Raw genomic sequence first — 23,287 nt, 5'->3', positions numbered from 1 at the left:
TTATTTGCTCAGTGCTGTAGAAGAGAATAATACAATAGCCGAAATCTAACCAATCAGATTAGGTCAATGAGAGCTCGCGCCATGCCTTTACTAGAGCTGGCCAATCACGTGACAGCTCCAAACACCCGTCTGTTTCACACAGTACTGATATGCTTCAGGACTTTACAATGTTTGATATGCTGTAACTTGCCAACGCGCTCCGCATGCACAAACACACTTCCTCCCCAGCCTCCTCGCATCTTGCACACTGCGCCTTTAAGAAAGCATCACCCATCGCGCTGTCTCCACCGGCGGCCTTGGATTGTTTACGGCAGTGAGCACTTAAGCGGGTTAGGGACAGACAGTAGATGTGGCCAGTTCAATCCTGTGCGTTTCGTGCGTCAAAAATAGACCGTATTCATCAGAGGCAACAGCAGCTCTTACGCACAGCGCCGCCCTCTTTCCATCCCCAGCCCGCAGCGGTTCCACGTCAAACTCGGGAAATTTAAAACCGGACACATCCACACACGGCCGTTCACGGACACACGCGCATCTCTCTATCCCCAACTCCGCCAAGGTCACTGCGTCGGCCCGTCTGAGGGAACGGGACGCACGCTTCCATTCCACACAGGTAAGTTCGTCGTCTTTTGGGATGATCAGGCGTGATGAAGTGGATGTAGACTGTGCAAGGCAACAATGAATGGTGGCTTCAGGCACCCATTGAATCCTAAATGAAAATTGTTTTATGGGACACGTCGTGCGCTATGCTTGCGGACAGTACCAGGCACGATGAATAAATTATAAGCCGCGGCGTGTTGAGCGTGTGACAGTGCTGGTGGCGGCAGCAGAGCAGGCCGTCCCCTGACTGGCTTCACAGCACTGGGGCATCATATTCAGAGGTTAATGTGTGGTGAAATTAACACTTTCGTACTGGATGCATAAGCAACATTTGATTATTAAATATAAGAAACATTAGTAGACTTGTTAGATTCACTTTTCTAGTCAGGGCTACACCATTGAGACGCAAAGGCCTAGGCTACAAGTACTTCTGGAGTTCTGGTCATTCTGAATTTCACTTTCACACCCCCAAGGAGTCACAAGCACTGAGCTGGGGGGTCCAGATATAGAAAGAAAAAGAAAAAAATACTGATATACTGAAATATTGAGTATATGCTACAATGCCATGACAGCATAGACTTGTGAACCGAGGTCAAATAACATAGTAAATAGCAGAGTAAATACACCCAACTTTTTTTTTTTCCTCATAAAGTTTGTTTGATTTATACAGCAGTAGTAACACAGTCTAAATTCTCTCAATTCTAGAGCTACAAATCTTGTGGGATCTTGTTCTCAAAGCTACAGTATGATTTCCTATGCCTCCCACAATAATAAACAATTATCACAATTATCATTTTACATTCATGCATTACGACAGAGTGTGTTTGATGTAGCCTGTGCAAATGAAGTATTCTCCAGGGTGTTTTTGTAACAATGATTTAAGCTAATGTAGTTATTGTACAATGTTTGTACCGGTGGCCAGATTTGAATGATAAAGTTCATTTTATTTTTAAACATTCTGTCTTGAACTCTATATTGCGAAGGATAGAAATAAAATGTGTTCAAAGTTGATCTCTTTCATCACTAATTAGATAAGAGACTGGACTAATGAGATAAGAGACTTGACGGTGCTGGTCCTCTACATTGTGCTCCTCCACAGAAAGGACACAGTAGCCATTTCCCCTGAGGAGTCTGCGGCCAGTGAGTCAGCTGATGTTATGAAACAAAAATAACTGCACTCTTTACTTTTGAGAAGAAATCTATTTCTATTTTACAAAAGCAACATGATGGTTTAATTCAAATTAAACAATGAGCAGATGTGGAAATTCACACACGCGAACACACCATTAAGACATTTTTTTATAAATGTGTAGCCTATATTTTTGTTGTTCCCCTTTGTTTCCAGCTGTGATTTCCTGTTCCCCTCAGCTTACTGTATGTCTGCACTCACTGTAAATATATACTTGCCACGTGGTGTTTAGATAATTAAAACAAAAATACAATCTATTTGGATACCTGCTTCTCATGATAAATCTGCTCTTCTTAAATCAATCAGTGGGAGTGGTGGTCTGTGATTGATTTATCCAATGTTCTTGCACAGGACCAACTAGATCTATGGGTTTGCCTTGAGAAAAAGGTAGAATCGTGAGAGAGGGAAAGAGAGAGGGGGAAGAGGGACGGGAGGGAGGGAGAGAGAGGGGAGGGAGAGTGAGAGGGAGGGAGGGAGGAAGAAGGAGAGGGAGAGACAGAGAGAGAGGGGGAGAGGGAGACAAAGAGAGAGGAGAGAGAGGAGAGAGAGAGTGATTGAGAGAGAGGAGAGAAGAGAGAGTGAGTGAGAGAGGTAGAGAGAGAGGAGAGAGAGGGAGAGAGAGAGGAGAGAGACAGAGAGAGACAGAGAGAGAGAGGGGAGAGAGGAGAAAGAGTGAGAGCGAGAGAGAGAGAGGGAGAGAAGGAGGGAGGAAGAAAGAGAGAGAGGGAGAGACAGAAAGAGGGGGAGAGGGAGACAAAGAGAGAGAAGGAGAGAGAGGGAGTGAGTGAGAGAGAGAGAGAGAGAGAGAGAGAGAGTCACACATAACAGAAAAATGCAAGCATTAAACTCAATATGGAACAATATAGCCAATGTTGTGGGGACATACTGTGAGCTGAGCTTTTTCTGTTCAATGCACGTTTAATATATTACAAACCTTTTTTTTTTCGCTCCCAAAATGTGCGTTCTTTCTGTTTTGGAACCTTCTCTGTCCCTGTTTGATAGGGCTACATGATTGCTTGATATTTTTTGTGATTTCAATTTATTTCATTTTTGATACTGCAATAGTGATAGGATTTGTAATTTATGATGAAAGTCACTGGGAATATTTAAACATATCCAGGAACATGTACTTTTGAGAGAAGGCTGAAGAGCACATATTTCTGAACATGTTTTGTCAAACTCCAGTGTTTGCAAGTTTTACACACAAGAACATACTATGGATATTTGTTGTTTACAAAGGATTGTACTGCATCAGTCTCTGTGAATTGCAATGCCATGTCTATTTGAAGACTGAATAATTAAAATCCCTGCAGTTTGTACTAAGGGGAAGTTTAGACCAAAAAATGCTTCCCTTTGTCAGATTAACATGAATCTTATATGATACCACCACTCCATCACAGTACTGTGACGGTATTATATGAGGAGGAGTATATGCCGAGACAATGGTGACCTGGGAATGGAGTAAGTTGCCTGCTCCTTCAGTCCCTTGTGTTTTCGGATGGGATCAGGTTACACCTTGTGTTTCTTGTGTCTGAGGGCAGGTTTGTTGCTGTGAACACAAAATCAACTGGACCAGAAACAGGGGTCATACGAAATTAAAAAACACAAGTAATTAAGTGAATTACTTGATTATACAGCTTTATACAAATGTTTTAGCTACTGATAAACATTTGCCCCTGATAACACGTGATAGTCTGAATTTTAGTACTCTGAAAGTGTTTTTGAAATGTTTGAACAATCATGTGTCGCCGCTGTTTTTTTTACAAATTACAAATTAATAATATTAATAATGCATCGGTTTTATATAGCGCTTTTCTGGACATTCAAAGACGCTTTACATTGCATTATTCATTCACTCCATACTCAGTGGTGGTAAGCTACTATTGTAGCCACAGCTGCCCTGGGGTAGACTGACGGAAGCGAGGCAACCAGTCTGCGCCATCGGCCCCTCCGACCACCACCAACCACTCACTCACTCACTACATTCGCTAGGCTTCCTGGTGTTACTAAACGGTCTCCCATCCAAGTACCGACCAGGCCCTTCCCTGCTTAGCTTCCAAGGTCTGACGGGATTGGGCATCGCAAAGGCGGTATGGCCACCAATTACTGAATCTTTGGGGCAATCTTTTGGGCAGTCCAGTTTCCCCTTTAATGGATCCAGACTGTGGAACTTTCTGATCACTGGCTTCAAACTGCAGACTGACATGAACAGCTTTAACAGAGGTCTGAAACAGTGGCTGAAGTCAAATCAAAGTGTGTTTGAGAGTTCGGGTGTGGGACAACAGAAGAAAATTAGCCTGTAGCTGTGTTTACATGCATGAGTCCCATGTGCGTTTACTAGCATGCTCTGTCCCAACCAAATAAACAAATAAATAAACTAGTTAAAGGGACTAGATGGAAGTTGTCATTTTTATACTCGCTACTGCCACCTCAGGTCTTACGCGTAACTGCAGTTTCAATATTAAAGGGATTTTTCAGGATTGTTGACATACATTTCCTAGTTATCCGGAGTGTTGTTGATTTCAGGAGATATATATATATTTAATTCATGCAGTTCTTATATTTTAAGGGTTATGTGGTGCGAGGCTAGTGCTAGGCTAGCCATGTCTATAGTAACTAGTAGCCTGTAGTATTTTAGCGGCAGTTGTGATGAATAGGTCTGGAACCGGATTATTGGCATAAGTATATTTTACCCATGAAAGTATTGTACTGGACAAACCGTCTTTTTTCATTCATAGTCATTTATAGTTTCATTTATAAGTTCCTTCCTCTTGCTGCAGTGATAGGCTGTCAGTCATCAGTAAATATTTGAATTAGAAAACGAAGACTGTAAATATAACTGACACAATCCTATTTCCTGATTTCTACCTTGTGGTTTCCCCTTTCTCTGACCTACATCTGCAAATCAAACACAAAGCTTTACCAAGTTGTTGCTTGTAGTTATAGTAATGCTGATGTAAGTTGTAGAGTGTATAGGACAGTTTTGTTATCAAATAAATGTAGTCATGTCCCTGAAACAACAAAGGCTTGACCACACCCAACCATTATACCATTATGCGATGAGTGACTGCAACACACTTGACTTATATTCCCCTTTAATTATAGCTTAAATATAGCAGGCTACCATTTTAAGTCTGTAGATTAAACACATACTCTATTGTTTAACGGATTGTCTGTCTCTTATTGCATCACATTAAACACAGACTGCACCTCTGTTGCAGCCTTAGGGATTTCTTTACACTGTGAACACAACTTTTACCAACCTTTCCCATAGAAACACCCTTGTAAGGCAATGTAGCATGTGATACGGCTTTAACATAGAACTAATAGTGTTAAAAGTCTGAATTCACATGATGATTGTGTCACTTGTGTCACTGCATGTAGCTCATGTGACATAAGTGACTGTTTTTAGAAGTAAAGCTGTGGTTCTCAAACTACATGGTTTTCTCTGCTAGGTATTCCAATAGAGTCCTCATGCATGTTTTTTGGCCTCTCATAGTCCTGTTGCTTTCAGTGATGTATCCTCTTGTTTTGTTTTTTTTACTGTGAAAGGTTTTAGAACCAGATTGACAGTTGGTAGAGAATTGGCCCAATTATCCAAAGATTGGTGCGTCGATCCTGATATATTGTTGATTTTCCATATACTGAGATATGTTCTTACCTGAGGTTAGATGAGTTGATGCGTACCTTTCTGGTCTTTGTGCGTGCGCTCAGTGACACAAAAAGACCAAAGATGTTGTTAGCATTTAGCCTCTCCCAGCATATTCCTATGGAGCCAAACGTGGGTGAAGTTAGAAGCGACCAAGCTCTTCCACGTTTTCCCTATTTAAATACGGTTATGTGAGTAGTTACACAGTCCTAGTCACACAAAATGAAACATGGTGATTTTCTAAGCGGATAAAATGGGGTACTATATAGTAAGGCCTAATAACACCTTAGGAGCGACTTCCACACAGAAATATCTTCACTCCTAAAGGTAGGAACATATCTCAGTATGGAAAACAGTGGCCTGTTTCTTTAACCTTCTTTGCCTCCAGTGACAGCTTATGTTCTGGTGTATGAATGCAAGTGTGAATGGGTGAGTGGTTTCTTGGTGCAAAGCGTGTTGAGAGGCCAGTGGAGAAAAGTGACCGGTTACTGAGGATTAGTATTTATTGTCTCCATTTTTTTTTTGCTTATGGAGAAAATGAATCCTATTGAAGTTGCTGTTGGCCATAGTAGCAGTAGCCATATGGGTGATTTAGTTTTCTACACACAAAGTGCATGTATGCTGGTAGAGGCTGCTTATGGCACAACAATGGAGCACTGTCAAATATGCTTGTGTTGACCTTGATATGGTGGGAGGAGTGGCGCAGAGCAGGACCTGGTGATTGGGCGAGCAATATATTACAGGTGCTCGTCATATAATTAGAATATCATGAAAAAGTGCATTCACTTCTATTATTCAACTTAAGTTGTGAAACTAATGATATAGGCTCATTACATGCATCATTAAATTAGAATATTTTGAAAAAGAACTTTATGCCATAATCATCAAAATGATAGCAAATAAAGGCTTGACATAATGTCACTTTGCATGTAATGAGTCTATATCATATATAGTAGTTTCACAGTTTAAGTTGAATTACAGAAATAAATTAACCTTTTCATGATATTCTAGTTATATGACGAGCATATATTCATTGTTTTTAGTTAAAGTGCATCAACAAACCCCAAAAATAGCAACGGCCATTGCTGTAAAAAAAAGAAAAGAAAAAATGAAGTCACTGTGCAGTTTTTAATACAGATTTTAAACGCGACAAACAACACCAGTTTCATGTATGTGTAAAGCTGCGCCCCACTGAGAGGGCAAACTGACATTAGTTTGAAGCAATTCTCGTCTTTTGAGCCACAAATCCCCTCAGCCAAGCCTCTGTATGAGTTCACATTCTCACATGACATACTTGGACTTCTAAAGAGACAATTTCAAGAACATGCGGCTGCAGTGAGATTAGACTCTTGATAAAAATAATGTTTTTATCAGGTGGTTGCTTCAAGTTAATAATAAACCTTTTTTTTTTTTTTTTGTGGCGTGGAGGTAACCTTAGTGCTAATCTGCCGTCGCCATAACTCTGACATTGTTCAGGAGTGGTTGATGAGGTCATCTGAGGTCAAGTTTACCATTCAGAGCTTGGAAACAGTGCAACACCGGCTCACCACATACTTTAAGCTCAAGTTTAAACTGCTGACTCGGTTGTTTTGTTGTACTATTTACTTGGACAATGTGGTAAAAAAGTTTAGTGTTGAAATAACTCGTCTCTTCGCAACACTGCTAGGAATCGGATTTCACAGACGGCTGAATCAAATATGGCTTTATCTCTCTTGTAGATTCTAAACTGCATTGCCTTTTTATTTGAAAAGAGTGTAAAGCAGAAGAATATTCAATGGCCTTATTTGGAGATGGGGGCTCTTCTCTTGTACTTAACCAAGTAGGTTTTATGTAAATGTTCTGAGTGCTTTTGGGAATCTTGTTCCTCGCTTTTCATTTGTGTGAATGAGTAACTTAATCTGCAGAGCACCCGCTGCTCCACTTACTGTAAATGCCACAGCGCTCCCACCTTACAGATCTAACAGTCGAAACAATTCAAAGCCTAAACAATAATATATATTTTTTTTAAATTAAGTGGAAGCCAGTGCAAAGATGAAAAAAAAAAAAAGCAGGGCTAATAGCAGAGGAGAGGGAGTAAAGTGTACTGCAGTAGTCCAGCATGAGTCCAAAAAGTTAAGAGCATTCACTTTAAATAAAACACTATGATAAAAGCACAATTATAAAAATGTATCATGTATTATTGTATTGCTTAGCTTTAGCTGCTCTGCCCTCACCTTTTGAACTCATCAACTTAAGCTGCTTATAGAAAACGGCACTGTTCCTTTGTACAATGCCATATCAATCAGAAGTGGTATCTACAAGAACTGACAGCCTGTAAACGTATTAGTGTGGATTAGACCGACACTAAAAGGGGAAACACAAAGGATTATAATGAAGTGGTGCAGTGTCTTTAGTGTCACAACTGGAACTTTGAATAAAGCAAAAGCCAAAAGTTTAAAAACAAAACATTATTTATTACAAAGCAAACTTGTCCAATGGTTAAGTTGAGGCAATAGGGCTGTTGAGTAACCTGATCTTCAAAGAGACATCATTATTTTTTAAAGTAGGCCCAAGTGTACAACGAGAGACCTGCTGGACCTCCTTGTGATAATCAACTCAGAGGTTTTAGTGAGTTAGAATTATATTCATTATTAATACTTGGCCGACATAAAACATTTTTAAAGCATTTGTTCATATTTCATTAACATGCTCAAAAGAATCATGAGTATAACTAAGTAAGTCATGCCCCTAGAGGCCATGAGCGCCACTGCAGGTGTCGTAGCATGTTGTGCTTCTTTTTTTTACTCATTAATTGTCCATGAGAGCAGGGCCGTGCAGAGAGCTACAGAGGGGCAGGGGCTCAAAAATCAAAAGGGCACTACACCCAACCCCTCCTCCCGCGACCCCTGACAAACCGGCCGATCCGGCTCCTCTTATATTCTAATCACAATCACATTTATTTCAAATCCATTTTATTTATTTATTTTATACAAAAGTAAAAGGGGCTGTATAGGAGCTAAAAATATAGATTTGGGGAAAGCCAACTGCTATTATTTTTTGCTAGTGGGGTATTTTTGCATGGTGCATCTGCCCCAGGCCACAAGTGTCGTAGCAGCGCCACTACAGAAACACAGACTTTCACAACTGTCTCATGTCTCTCTCTTTCTGGGCTGTGGCTGAAAACAGGGGCTTAAGAAAAGAACATAAACTATTGAGAATGTCTGGGCGTGAGTTTCACGTTGTTTTAAGAGAACATAGAGCTGAACTATTTTGACAAAATTACGTCGCGCGGATGCGGCGCTGAGCCGCACTAAACGGCGCTCGCGTCTGACACAAGGTTTATTTTTTAGATCTTACAAAACTGTCGGCTTGTTGACCTCATTGGTCTGTGATTATGAGGCCGACTGATGCAAAAATAAAGAGCGATCTGAAGCACAAGGTGCGGAGATCGTTGTTCTGTGCAGGAGATGCCTCAGCCCTCGCTTCCTCCTCTCTGAGCGCCGCTCTCTGCTGCGTTGCAGGGCCGGAGGGCGAAGCGTTGAAAACACACGATGAACTAACATGTTCACAGGGCATGTTCATTTCGGATTTAATTTATTAATGTAAGCTAATAAGGCTTATTGGGACAAAACCAATGGTGGGATAAGGACCCTGGCAAAGCGTTGGATAAACAAACTATACAATATACAAATAAATACAAATAAATAAAAGGTATGGAGTGAAAAGGGGACTTCTGGAGCGTGGAGCAAAAGGGGCAGGTGCTCAAGCTCCCCTCGCCCTCTTTTTGGCTCTTTTTGATGTCACACCATTGAAAGCCTGCAGACTCCAGTTTAAAAGTGGATACATCACACTCCTTATGATCAGGGTATGTTTGCTTTGTACACAAAGGTGAGTGAAGTGAAGCAGTTTCCATTACCGCCTTGAGACAGGGGAGGGGTGGGGTCAAGGTGAGTTAGGGGAGGAGCTTGTCTGATCTTCCAGGTACATTCTGACCTCTACACTGAATGTTGGTGCATATATTACTTTAAATGGTAAATGGACTCAATGTTCTACCTTTATCAGGCCGAAAGCGCTTTACAGTAAGGAACCAGTCACCCATTCACACTCTCATTCATACACCAATGTACGCAGACACTGGAGGCAACTAGGGTGAGCAAGGACACAACGACAGTGTGCATTTGATTCATGAGACAACCCGCTATACCAACTGTGCCACCGTCGCCCTGCTGACTTGACCTAAGTCTCTCTCTTTCGTATTTTTCACCATCTGTATCCTCAGTATTTATAAAGCCCCAGGGGCATTAACATAATGACTAAATGTGAGTCATCAATAAACAATTATAGAGCGGCATATGGTTTTGTATTATTTAAAATGATCAATAGAAGTGTGTCAGCAGTACAGTATTGATGATGCACATTTGCCTCATGGTGACGAGTGGTTTAGTGAAAGTCGATCGTAGCTGCCAACTTGGCGCTCAGGTTTTATTGCAGGATGTTCCTGTCTCTGTTATATTGTTTCTATACTATTGAGCTGTGTGCTTTTGGTGCTATTAGTACATTAAAGCACAATACAATCTCCTGAGGAATATGGTGTGAATGAGTGCAGTGGTCTGCCGTACTCGAGTGAGAACGGATACTTGAGGTAGATTTCCATCATTGTTATTGCAAAAAAACAGGCATAAACAAGCCCTCCGCGACTCCTACGATTGTTAAAATGTGAAAATATGGTGGTCCTCTATGGAGTGGTTTTAAAAGCCACAGTTAACTGTAGACCATTGCTTTACACCTCATCACAGACCACAGACCAGGCTATTCTCTGTTTGCAGGTCTGAGTAAAGGCTGAGGAGGTTCACCATGCCGTCCCCCACCACAGGAGTAGCGGCTGTGCCTCCTCCCGATGGCGGCTGGGGCTGGGCAGTTGTCCTGGGATCATTCATCTCCATCGGCTTCTCCTACGCCTTTCCCAAAGCTATCACTGTCTTCTTCAAGGACATCCAGATCATCTTCGGTGCCTCCTACAGCCAGATTGCATGGATCTCCTCCATAATGCTGGCTGTCATGTACGCTGCAGGTGAGGATGAATTATATATATTTTATTATATTATATGAAAAGTGTACACAAAACAAAAAATAGCATAGGCCTCAACATCTACAACTGATAGTGCTTTTAAACAGTAATAGTCAGAGGCGTTGTGTGTGCTCATCTCAACAACAGAGTTGTAGTAAGGAGGATCTAGCTGGAGAAAGGGAATTTTAGGATTATGGAAAGAAAGCACTTTAGGGTACCATTCAGTGGAGGACAAGCAGACTTCATACCAAAATTCCACCTCTCTGCTCAGGGATCAAATTCAAAGACCTTCCTACCCTGGGATGGTGCTGCTCTGAAACTGTCACAGTAACATACGCCTATATGAGATTTCAGCTACAGTTTAGTACAATGTAACCTGCTTTTCTTTAACAATCTGTAACGACTTCTACATCCACAATGGAATAATGTGTATTAGTAGAAGAAGAAGAAGATATTTATATAGCGCCTTTCACAGACATAGTCACAAAGCGCTTTACATGAGACTCTGGAGGTTCATAATCTAATAAGACATAAAGGGCTTAGGTTAGGGTTAGACTTAGGGTCCTGTTACAGAACACATTACATTGTACTGAATTTGGCAGGAACAATGTATCAAGGGTATAGTGTGAAAACAAAGCGTTTCCGAGATCTCTTTGCACCACGTTTGTTCTGTTTCAATGTGGATCTTTTCTCTGTATTAACATTACACCACCATTGCAATTTCCATGCTATATCCATATTCACTCACAACCCACACATGGATATGCTGGCACTGTCTGATGTTTGTGTCCAGATGAGCTTTGACCCATTGCTAAAGCAGCGACAAATGACTGATGGGCTTTTGGCGCTTGTGGGCTATGCGTCATTTATGGGAGAGTAAAACAATATAAATATCAACATTTTCAACGAGACAACCTTTATATAACAGAGAGTGACACACTGGCCCAGATGTTGGTGGTTTCCTGCTGAATATGGTCCACGGAGGTCGGCTTAGTCTTATGGTGGCCCGGCTGTTTTGGCTGCAGACCAGCGGCTCTGTGCCCACCATCTGCCTGGGCTCTAATTCATGGTTAGTCGAGGTGTCACCATCTGGGAAACACAGTTGGTGAAAGAAGTTTAAAGGAATAGGCCACCGTTTTTATATATTAAGATATGTTCTTACCTCACTTTAGTCGAGTTAATATATCCCCGTCTGGTCATTGTCCGCGCGCTCTGTCACGCAAACGGAGCACATACGCAGCCTCTCCCATATGTGACATAGCTCCGAAAAAGCTCACGATAGAAGCTACCAAGCTCTTCCACGTGTTCCCTATTTAAATAAAGTTACGTGAAGTGTTTTCATGCGAAGTATATTTACACAGAAATGTAACGTGTCGATTTTATAAGCAAATAAAAAGGGGGACTATATTGTGAGGCGTAATGATACGAGGAGCACAGCGTCCGCGTAGTAACTCCTAAAGACTTCCCCCGCTCACTTCCGTCAATAACCTTTAGGAGTTACTGCGCGGACGTTTTACTCCTCGTATCATTACGCCTCACAATATAGTCCCCCTTTTTATTTGCTTATAAAATCGACACGTTACATTTCTGTGTAAATATACTTCGCATGAAAACACTTCACGTAACTTTATTTAAATAGGGAACACGTGGAAGAGCTTGGTAGCTTCTATCGTGAGCTTTTTCGGAGCTATGTCACATATGGGAGAGGCTGCGTATGTGCTCCGTTTGCGTGACAGAGCGCGCGGACAATGACCAGACGGGGATATATTAACTCGACTAAAGTGAGGTAAGAACATATCTTAGTATATAAAAACGGTGGCCTATTCCTTTAAAAGGAAAAAAAAAAAAACGTGCTCAGTTTATGAGGTGACGTTCATATTCATATCGCAATAAGCCACAATATCACTAAACCTCTGAGATTAACACATTTTCTAAAACAAAAATGCGTATTAACTTAAAACGTACAAAAGTTTTTTCCATATTCTGTAATGCTAAAAGTCTTGTTTTGACAGTTTTGCTTACAATATTGCTTACAATATTGTCTGAAGTAAACGGAACGGGCTGGTTCAGTAAAATCAACTCCCAATAATATCGTAATATTCATTCATTGCGCAGCATGATGTTTATGTGCATACTTCTATGACATAATATTAGCCCATAAGTCTATCCCAATGCAGATGAAGTATCATTTAGAAAGTCATTTTTTATGCAGCAGAAATACATTTTGATCTCCTCTCAGAAATAGAAACAAAATTTAAGTAAGGGATAATGCACGACGAAGTGTCCATTATCAGAAATAACCGTCCGACGCCTCGGAGTGCATTATCCCGCTTATACCATGGTACCGCCAACTGAGACTGTTCATTGGGGCCTGTTTGCTTATTTTTTTTAAGTCCTGGGCAGGAGTTATTTCACTTTTTAATCAGTTTTACCTGAAAGTAGTTCCAGCTCAGTTGTTTATCGTTACTTTGGAAACAGCTGCAAGTGGAGTGATATAGAACGCGATCTAACAGTTTTTTAACTGGTCTACATTATCACTTTTTAATGGACACCTCCCAGCCAATCAGAATCGAGTATTCCCCCAGACCATGGTATAAATAATAATAACTACCGTATTTTCCGGACTATAAGTCACACTTTTATCTATAGTTTGGCTGGGGTGGAAAAATCGGACAAAAATCTGACAGTATGTGCCGTACGAAAGTGAGGATGCAAGTTTAAGTCTATATTTCTTAATATTTAAGCTAGGTGTTGCCAGTCATTTTGCTTTCAGAACAATGCTGTAAAGCATGTGAAATGTTAAAAGGGAAAAGCTATTTTTTGACTTTTCAAGCTTTTCCAAAATGTTTACTTCATGTTAAGCCAATTTGAAGTGTGACAGTTTCCCAGCATCTCACTTCACCAACCACAGAGCTTCACAGCTGTAGCTCCCAGCGCCTTTTAACTGAAAATGTATAACTGTATGTGTCATTCCCATTTGGGACGGAGGTGGATAAATTTAGTTGAGTTTTTGTGCACTGTGTAATGAAGTTCAGGCTGTGTCTGGCCTGGAGATGATAAGCCCTTTTCAATGGTGCTAATATGGCTGCTATGGGGCTTCATCATCACGGACACACGATCGCACTGTGCCCCAGAGACTCCACATCACAGCTGCCAAGGCAAATGAGGAAAGTTTCCTGAAGGTCATCAGTGTTCATGCACAGGAAATTAAGCTATACAACTTCTCAGTCAGATTGTAGCATCTGACTTTAATGTCTACAATTCACTTTATTTTTTTCCTTCAAAACTCTTTATTGCTGTTACACAAAACCCAATAAGATGAACTGTAGAGCCATAACACATTTTTGCAGCTACTTTGCTATGAAATTATGATTTACTTAAACAATCTCAAGCATTTATTTGAAGTCAGCTGACCTACACCCATTTAAACAGATGTAAGCAAAGGCTGCTTGTATTGTGTTTAATTATTGACATGCTGCAGATGGAACTATTAATAGAAGCTCTTACTCCCGTGGCTGCAGCTCTAAACCCATCCGATCATTAAAGGCCACACATTGTCTTTCCCTGCCTTCTGCAGACATATTACACTCATGCACTGACTATAAAGTGTCTGCTTCTCACCGCAGGTCCCATCAGCAGTATCCTGGTCAACACATATGGCTGCAGGCCTATAGTCATGATGGGAGGCTGTCTGTGCGCTATTGGGATGATTTCAGCCTCCTTCTGCAACAGTGTGGTGCAGCTCTATCTGTGTATTGGTGTTATCGGTGGTAAGTCCAGATAATCCAATAATTGCATTACCAGCTAACTCAGAGCCCAATGTTCTTTATATAGACATTTAGGAAAATGTTTTAAGCAATGCTATCCTTAAAAGGCATATATTTGGGGGGCGCAGCGGTTAGCGCTCATGCTTCAGAGCTAGAAGGTCCCAGGTTCGATCACCGGCCGTACGCGGCGTTTCTATGTGGAGTTTCCATGTTCTCCACATGTCTGCGTAGGTTTTCTCCAGGTACTCAGGCCTCGCCCAGGGGGAAATCGAACCCGGACCTTCTAGCTGTGAAGCACAAGTGCTAACCACTGCGCTACCATGCCAGATAAATAAGGATAAGATAAATCAATAAAATATAAATCAGTAAACGAATTCTGAAATGAAAATATTCCTCATGTAAAGTTAATCTTCAGCTTATTTTGAATGTGTACATTCAAGTTCACAATGACCATGATGTCTGAATAATTCCATCATCAATCATCAATTCATCAATATTACAGAACGTTTTTGATGTACCCCTGATGTGTTTCAGGTCTTGGTTTGGCTTTCAACCTGCAGCCAGCACTGACAATGATTGGCAAATACTTTTTTAAGAAGCGGCCCATTGCCAATGGATTGGCCATGGCTGGTAGCCCTGTGTTTCTCAGCACACTCGCTCCTCTCAACCAGTTCCTCTTCAACAGATTCGGCTGGAGGGGCAGTTTCCAGATTCTGGGCGGGCTACTGCTCAATTGCTGTGTTGCTGGCTCCCTCATGAGACCTCTAGGACCCCCACCAGGTAAAGCCAAGAAAGAAGAGGTGGCTGCCATCACCACCACAGAGAAGCGCACTGCCTGGCAAACTATCAACAAGTATCTAGATTTAAGCCTGTTCAAGCATCGAGGCTTTCTCATTTATCTATCAGGAAACTGCATCATGTTCTTGGGCTTTTTTGCACCCATTGTCTTCCTTGCAGCTTATGCTAAAGATATGGGTGTGGATGAGTACAGTGCTGCCTTCCTGCTCTCAATCCTAGCCTTTGTTGATATGTTCGCCAGACCATCCATGGGATTACTTGCCAACTCGCGCTGGGTCCGACCCAGAATTCAATACTTCTTTAGCTTTGCAGTACTGTATAACGGAGTGTGCCACATCCTGTGTCCATTAGCGGAAGACTACACTGGTCTGGTAATTTATGCAATATTCTTTGGTTTTGCCTTTGGGATGGTCAGCTCAGTGTTGTTTGAGACACTCATGGACCTGGTTGGAGCGCCGAGGTTCTCCAGTGCAGTGGGACTCACCACCATAGTAGAGTGCTGCCCTGTCCTGATTGGCCCACCTTTGGCAGGTACAGCTAAGTATCCTCTTCTTGCTCTTTAAATAATAGAAAATAATGAATTAACATATAGACTGTCTGTCTTGATTCTTACAGGTAAATTGGTCGATATCACCAAAAACTACAAGTATATGTACTTTTGCTGTGGATGTGTAGTCATTGTGGCCAGTATTTGGCTTTTCATTGGAAATTTCATTAATTACCGACTGTTGGAGCGTGAGCGAAAGCAGGCACAGATGTACAAGCCAACTGATACGGAGGACCCGGATCAAGCTGAAGGACAAAAAGAGGCTGATGGTGAAGCACAGTATCCATCACAAGAGCCTGACGAGCAAAATCAGAAGGAGGTGGAGCCTATGCAACGGGAAACAAACATGTAAAGCTAATGACATGCACTGTCAAGTAGGAAGACCTACAGTCCACGCCGAAAGGTATTGTGCGCAGTCACACCTGGCACCATTCAGACCCTTCTGCACTGCCAAACAGTGGGGTTAACGGACAGCTTTAGTGATTCTTCTTTGTGTAAAGTGGGAATATCAATCAAGATGAAAAGTGTTATAAGCTGCATGTGAAGAAACTAACTGTGTGTAATGTTTTTCAACATTCACTTTATATCAGATTAACATTAAGTAAATGACTGCCATAAAGAAAACAAACACTAAGCTGCATTTACAATCAGGATGTGGTGATTGTTGGTTGAGTACACAGGGCACCAGAGCAAACAGAATCAACACCTATCAGAATAAGACGACACATTTATATCAAAAGTATTAATTTCCATACACACAGTGTCCAATACATTTTAAGTGATATATTTCACTCGTCTTACACAAGGTGGTGTGAAAACTTTTAAGTGTGCTAATGAATGTATAGCCTTCAGAAAATTAGTTTTGATGAATACCTAATAATGGCTGTCAAGCTGCCCAGTGTCCACCAGCCCAGTCCCATCTCTATTGTCTCTCTGCTTTGAAAATGAATATGCTCTGAATGAACAAATGGTAGTGTTGTGAAAAAAGCTGCTATACATGTTTGTTTGGGTTTTTGTTTTTTGCTTGCTTCAGAATTTCAAATTTGGTGATTATGTGTTCTGAAGGTCAGAATACAGACATCTACATTTTGGCTGTTAAAAACTAAATGAATGCACTTTGCATCAAATAGTTTTTATTTATTAATTATTTTACTTATGCACTAGCTTTCCAATGTGAGACACACTGGTCAGTGAACCACAGGTGGTTCACATACATTAAATCACATAATATCACATCATTTTGTCCCAGGAAACACAAGTATTTGTCATAAAATGTTCACGTATGAAGGAGGCAATTGCATTTTACCACATAATCCAATCATGAAGCCTCTGTTAATATTGTTAATGTAACTATCTGTTTAATCAGTTGGGTTGCAAGCACTTTTTGCGTTGAACGCTGTAAACACCACCCAATGTTTAGTTGGAATACAATTTCATCTATTTTTCTATCTCAGTGCTTTTATTGTGATGTGATTAACAAAACAAACAAAACAAAAAAAAAACAGCTGAAGAAAATATGCTGTACATGTATAGGTGGTCAAGAGCCAGATCAAACTAAGTTTTAAAGAAAGTAGAAGCTCTTGTAAACCTGATCAAGCCCATATTTTTGTTATCATCGTCACAAACAAGAAGAATGCAATTTAATTCAATACTGGCAACTGCTAAAACCACAAAGTTTCCTGGCCACACACTGCTGGAGAAAAATAATGACCTGGTGATTGTGTTATTTGCAGCTCCCTTAAGAGAGAGAGAGAATAATCTGATGTGAGGTTTCAGAAAGAGAGAGAGAGAGAAGATACACTAATTGCTGTGTGTTAGATTAAAAGTCCCACCTGTATAAAAGAGAAACAGCTGTTTCCAGAAGCCTGGTGCTCGTATATTACGCTGCCCTCAGGAGCTCTATAATAGTGTAACATAAAAAATGTGATAATGTCAATCAAGTTATGAAGGCTTTCTGTGATGGTTTCATTTTGCACTCATTTATGCTGCACTTTCCAGAAACATGGCCATAAACTTCAACCTATACATCTTCGTAAAACTGCTGCAACTCAATGAAACTAATTATAGTTGAATGTAATTTCCTCGATAGGCCTTAATAAGGTGTAAATGACCAAAAACCATCTGTGTAATAGTGTGTTTTGTTCTGTTGACAGAGCCCACGAGCAATATTCTCCCTCATTATTGAAGCTGTACAGGGTTAGTGTGCCAGTCTTTCCAGTGAATCATTGCCTTAAATGTAAAGCTAAGACTGCAGAGCCCATTGGGTGCATGACATTATTCACTTATACAGTATGTGTGCGTGCGTGTGTGTGACAGTGACCCTTTGTCCTCTAATAATTAATGCTGTAATTCAGCAAAATGAGCTTGTTATGGCTGACAATACAAAAGGACACAGTATGACGTCACAAACTGTATCACTATTTGTTACCAATAGGTGTGTATGTCAATGGGCATTCTGTCATACTACAGAGAGGTGTGTTACCATTTTGTCTACCTGTTGAAGTATAGTATAGGGGACAGGTTCCAGTCACCTATGATGCCCGCCAAGCACTGAAAGAAAATGACTGAAGCGTCAGATATTTTCCCATCACATTGGCATCAGGGCATTTTCACATTTCTGTCTCAAAACCCAAAGCTTTGGTGAAAAGCCAACACCACGAGCACTCTGACAGATGTGCTCACAAAGCCACACTCATTTTAATATATAATGTCATTTTCAAAGCAATCATGAACAATGCTATTGTATTTGTCTCTCATTTCAATATGTGAATGTGTGTATTGTATTCAGCAAATCTCCACCTGTCTGGCAGATGATTCATATTGTTCACGTGATTTAGTTGAGACAAAACAGTGCCGAATGTGCACTTTTGCAAATCTCAACAATGATTATTTTTGTACCAAGTGATTACCACAACTTCCATTTGTTGTTGACTATTTTACAGTGTGCTGTGACTGACAGAGTAGCCTACTTTCATAAATGAGGGTAATACACTGCTGTACAATCAGTCTGTACACTACAATAACACTGCCCTCTGCTGGGTCCAAGTAACACTACCAATGCTACTACTGAAAATAGAAACTGTAATGGTTCCTTTATTTGAAATCAGGTTCTTTTTTGTTTTTAATCAGTTTATTGTTTTTATCTATATGTATATAAACCCCTGTGACACAATCTTATGTACTGATACTTCTGGTTATATATGATCAATAAAATACAGACTAGGAAATGATGGTCATATACATATACTTTTTGAATAAAAAAAAAAAACATTGTGTGACTATGATTGGGTTATACATTCATTTACCAATAGCCTTATTAGATTTCTACATTATGAATAAGGTAAACAATATGATTTTGATTATTGGTCAACCTATACAAAGTGCATCTGGTGTTTCATCTTGCAATAGATGCTTTTTAAATGTTATGGGTTCAATGTAATGAAACTTGAATCTGGCCCAGAGCCACCTTTCCTTCTTTGTGAAAGGATTGTCTTTAGATGCACTTAGCTAATAGTCGAGTTTTCAGATTGGCATTAAGCCAGTGTTAATCTACTTTTTGTAACACTGAAGGGAACACATTGCCACATGTTCAAAATATAATTTGTTTTTTAAATTCAAACTGAGGTTCTGGCCTACTGTATAACATTATTCATCTTCAATCTACAAAAAACTAAATGTCTCATCTTAACCTCCATTGCTTCACCTGTATAGGAAGGACTGTGACTAACAAGCTAACTGTGCCTTATTGAGCTCATATGGTTAGAATATGTCTGTAGATATAACTGTGGCATGTACCTCTTTGGCAAACTCATCACTGTCATTGAAACTGTGGTATGACGTTGTATACGCTTTTCTATGTTTGTCTGTCGATGAATAACAGTCTCGCACTGGGGCTACTAAATGTAAGAATTGACCAGTATTTCTGATTGTGTCTGTCTTTCCACTACCTCTGCAACTGTCCAACTGTCAGAGCAAGGAACTAAACCTAATGGGTATCTAATGTATTTGTAGCTATAATAAATACACTGTATCACCTTCACAGTAGCTTAATAAAATGTATCAGAACCAGCACTTGATGTTGATTAATAGATTGCGCTTTATTGATTCTATTCTATTCTATCTCTTTATTGATATTTCACCATTTTTTAGCTAGAATTATGTGTGGGATTTTTCGATAGAAAGATAAAAGAGTCATTGGGGGACTTACTTGACTTGAGCAGCCAAAGATGATAGGAGTTGAAGTAGAAGGTGCATGGGGGAAATGGAGAGTGGTGTATTGGTGCCTTCAGTTCATGGAAATCAGAAAACGCAGCACCACAGATATGGTCACTTGTCCTTCTTGCTGTGAAATACAAGTGCGACACTGTCCCGCCACGGCTCAAAAGGACCAGGTTTTTATAGACCAAGCCAAAAGTTACATAGCATTTTACAGTACTTTCCTTATTTCATTTGACTGTTTTTGACTCTTTTATAGAGAGCTAGTGAATCTAGAGGGATTTTTAATTGCTTTAATGTAGGGATGAGTATAATTTTACATAGTTTGATGACACAGATTTAAAAAACAAATATATAACTATAGCCTACTTTTAAATGTTATTATAGTGCAAGAATTAAACTATTTCATAATGAGTCCAGGCCGACATTGTAAATAACAAATAATTTCGTCTTCTTGCCAGATGAAGTAAGGAAATAAATAAATGAGTTTCCCCATATTATTATTGCACACCTCAAATTCACTGTTTTCCTGTTTAAAATGGTGTGTATGTAGAACAATAATCTATTTGATTTAAAAGATTTGAAGAAATTTAGAGCCAGTTGATTTTAATTTTTTCTGACAGAAAGAAAAGAAAATATAACATTTTTGATGCCGTCAGAACCATCCTTGTGATATAGTCACTGTGACATTTTAATGCTGCAGTAAAACCAGTTATTGTACCATCCAAGACAAGAAGTGATTGCATGATGGTCTTGATTCAAATTATAAAAAAAAAATGGCCTGTGAGTAATAATGGTACAAACCATCAAGATGCGCTGTATATAGTATAGGAAACGATGAGGCCGGTAACTCTGTGGAGCCAATAACGTAATAATGATTTACCGGCCGATGATAATTATTACATTATTGGCCTGACAAGATGAAAATCGTTCACAAATGTAAGAAATTCAACCAATAATGTAATATAAAAAACTAACACATTAAACATAGTTTTTGTGCTGTGCAACTTCCCTCTTTCTTGGTACAGCAGTGTTTTTTTTGCCTTTTTCTGCAAACTTAATTTGTAGTTTCTGTGCTCCACGTTGTTTTACTGGATACTTTTGCACATCTTTGCTGTGTTTTTGAGAAGTTGAGCAGATTTTTTTTTTTTACTGCAGAGAGTCTGTACTAACCATGAAGTCGATTTTTTTTAGGTTTACAAACAGCTAGCTTATGAGCTAAAGACATTTGAGTTCTACAAATGTCTTCTTCTGAAACACTGAGGAGGCCCCAAGAGCCCCACACAGCTGCAGCACAGTGGAGGCGTCACAAGAGGCACTACAGGAAACAAAAAAGGGTCAAACAAGGAGGTATCCGGGCAAGACGAAGCCACACATCCCTTCTATCCCTACTGGCTAATGGACATTCACGGAGAATAAAATGGATTAACTGCTGTGCTCTTCCCAAAAGATGGTAAAAGCCTGTTGTGGAGCGGAGGGAGCTGTGCAGGAGGAAGAAGGAGGAGCTGACCAGTGCAGGACACCACGCTCTGAAACAAGGACAAACCCAGGAGGCGCTGCACCGCTACATGCTGGTCAGGTAACCCAAACACCAAAATGTAGTTTAATTGTATAACTGTACGATGACAAATAAAGCACTTAACTTAACTTTTCACTAAATTATTCGATGACTTGTTATTTTGTGGCTTTTTTTTTCTCATCATAATTGAATTACTCTCATCATAATTACTCTCTTTACTGTCTGGGCTGCCTTTGTGGTCTGTTGCATATGAGCTGTGACTAGTTACCACAAGTGAAAAAAAGATTGTGATAAAACAAGTAAAACAAACATAAAGCAGTAAAATACAAAAGGTGAAAAATCAGCACTTTACAGTACGTACAGGCTGAATTTAATACATTTTTTCATACAAAACATGAAACTAAAGACAAGACTTGTTCAAATTTCTTCTAACTGGAAACAAAAAAAGTTACAAAGACAAAATCACAAGACGCCATGTAACATGCACTTTGTTTTCAGATATTAAAGAGGGGGTATTAGGCTTTTTTCAATCACATGGCACCAGTCTATAGCACACTACAATGATGACGCAACCTTCTGTTGGTCTGTAAATGCAGTAAATTAAAATAACTGCCTTGTATAAAATTGCTCTCTCAAAATGGCTGTAGCGAATGTCTTGAAATAGGCCTCTGTCTCTTTAAGAACCTCTGACCCTTTCCGACACACACCCTCCACACGCTGTCTGTGGCATCAGTGGGGAGGGGGTTCTGCTGAGGAAAAGTGAATGGTTACTCGGCTGGTGACGAAAGCTCGGAGGCGTGTCCAGGAGGTGGGGGCGTTCCTAGGAGGACTCAGGCAAAGCTATCCCTAAAATGGCTGCCATCAGAGTTTTTACAGATTACTCAAAAATATGTGAATGTGCCAAGGCAACACTTCAGGCATGTTTTTAATGAGGGAATTACATAATAACATGATATAAAGCTTGAAAAAGTCGATTTTGCATAATACCCCCCCCTTTAAATTAACACTATCAGCCTAGCTCAATTAGGAATCACCACAACAATGCAGTTGCAGTAATATGGTTGTATCACATTTTACACTTAGCCTTTTTGTTGCAACCGACAACAGCATACTGTCTCTGGAGTCAACACAGATTAAGTGCCTTGCCCCATGCCACAATCAGTGTTTCTAAACAAAAAAGGCAATCATTGGACGACCCTCAAACAATAACTAAAACTGGACTGGACTGTTCTGACCTGCCTGATAGGTGCAGGCCTATTCTATGCATTTTGCGATCCTACAGTATGTGTTCTATATTTTCCACCATGTGTCATTCATTCTACCAAGCAACCAACCTGTGAACTACATTTTAAGGATTCATTGCAGAGATCCCACCTCCTGGTTCAATTAACATGCAGGGTTTTGAGTGAGGTGTGTCTGAGTGTGCCAATGATGGCTGGAGACCCTCAGGCACAGTTTGAGGCTATATTTTAATGGGGCGGTGAGGGTCAACAGGAGAAAAGAGAACAATAAAGCAGAGCGTCTCCCTGTGATATGCGTTTGAACACGAGGGTGAGCCTCTGAAGAGGGGACCCGCTCTGGGCTCTGACCTTCACAACAGTGTCAAAGTCTATTCTCTGTCAATCTGGGCTGTTTCAGGTCGACCAGTGACTGTGTTGTTTGACAATTAGCTGTTGCACTGGGATTCCAGCAGCACTTAACAAAACACTGAGATTAGGAGAAATAAAGGATCCATGAACATGTTACTATTTGAAGATAATAGAAAATTAAGCTTTTCTTTCCCATGTCTGTTAATTGCTTGTTTATTCTATTTCTCAATCCATCAAATTATTATTATTCATTAATGAGTTAGCAGAGAAAGCTAATGTTCATCGGTATTCCCTTTGGCAGCCTAAAAAAAGACAGAATTAAAATCACACAGCAATTACACAAAATAGTTACATACATACATAATACATA

At 40.2% G+C, this 23,287-nt stretch overlaps 1 protein-coding gene across 1 annotated transcript; it reads left to right on the top strand.

The window, feature by feature from the left end:
- Positions 1-227: 227 nt before the first annotated feature.
- LOC306983073 (monocarboxylate transporter 2) lies at positions 228-16,749 on the top strand. The gene is made up of 5 exons (XM_079582782.1): positions 228-610; positions 10,241-10,485; positions 14,109-14,252; positions 14,784-15,578; positions 15,663-16,749. The coding sequence occupies exons 2-5, from the start codon at positions 10,269-10,271 to the stop codon at positions 15,944-15,946; spliced, it is 1,440 nt and encodes a 479-aa protein (XP_079438908.1). The 5' UTR covers positions 228-610; positions 10,241-10,268; the 3' UTR covers positions 15,947-16,749.
- Positions 16,750-23,287: the final 6,538 nt, after the last annotated feature.

The sequence above is a fragment of the Gobius niger genome (assembly GCF_951799975.1).
Source record: "Gobius niger genome assembly, chromosome: 2".
In the NCBI taxonomy this organism is placed as follows: domain Eukaryota; kingdom Metazoa; phylum Chordata; class Actinopteri; order Gobiiformes; family Gobiidae; genus Gobius; species Gobius niger.
The sequence above is the reverse complement of the archived record's forward strand: the minus strand, read 5'-3'. Positions and strand labels throughout refer to the sequence as shown.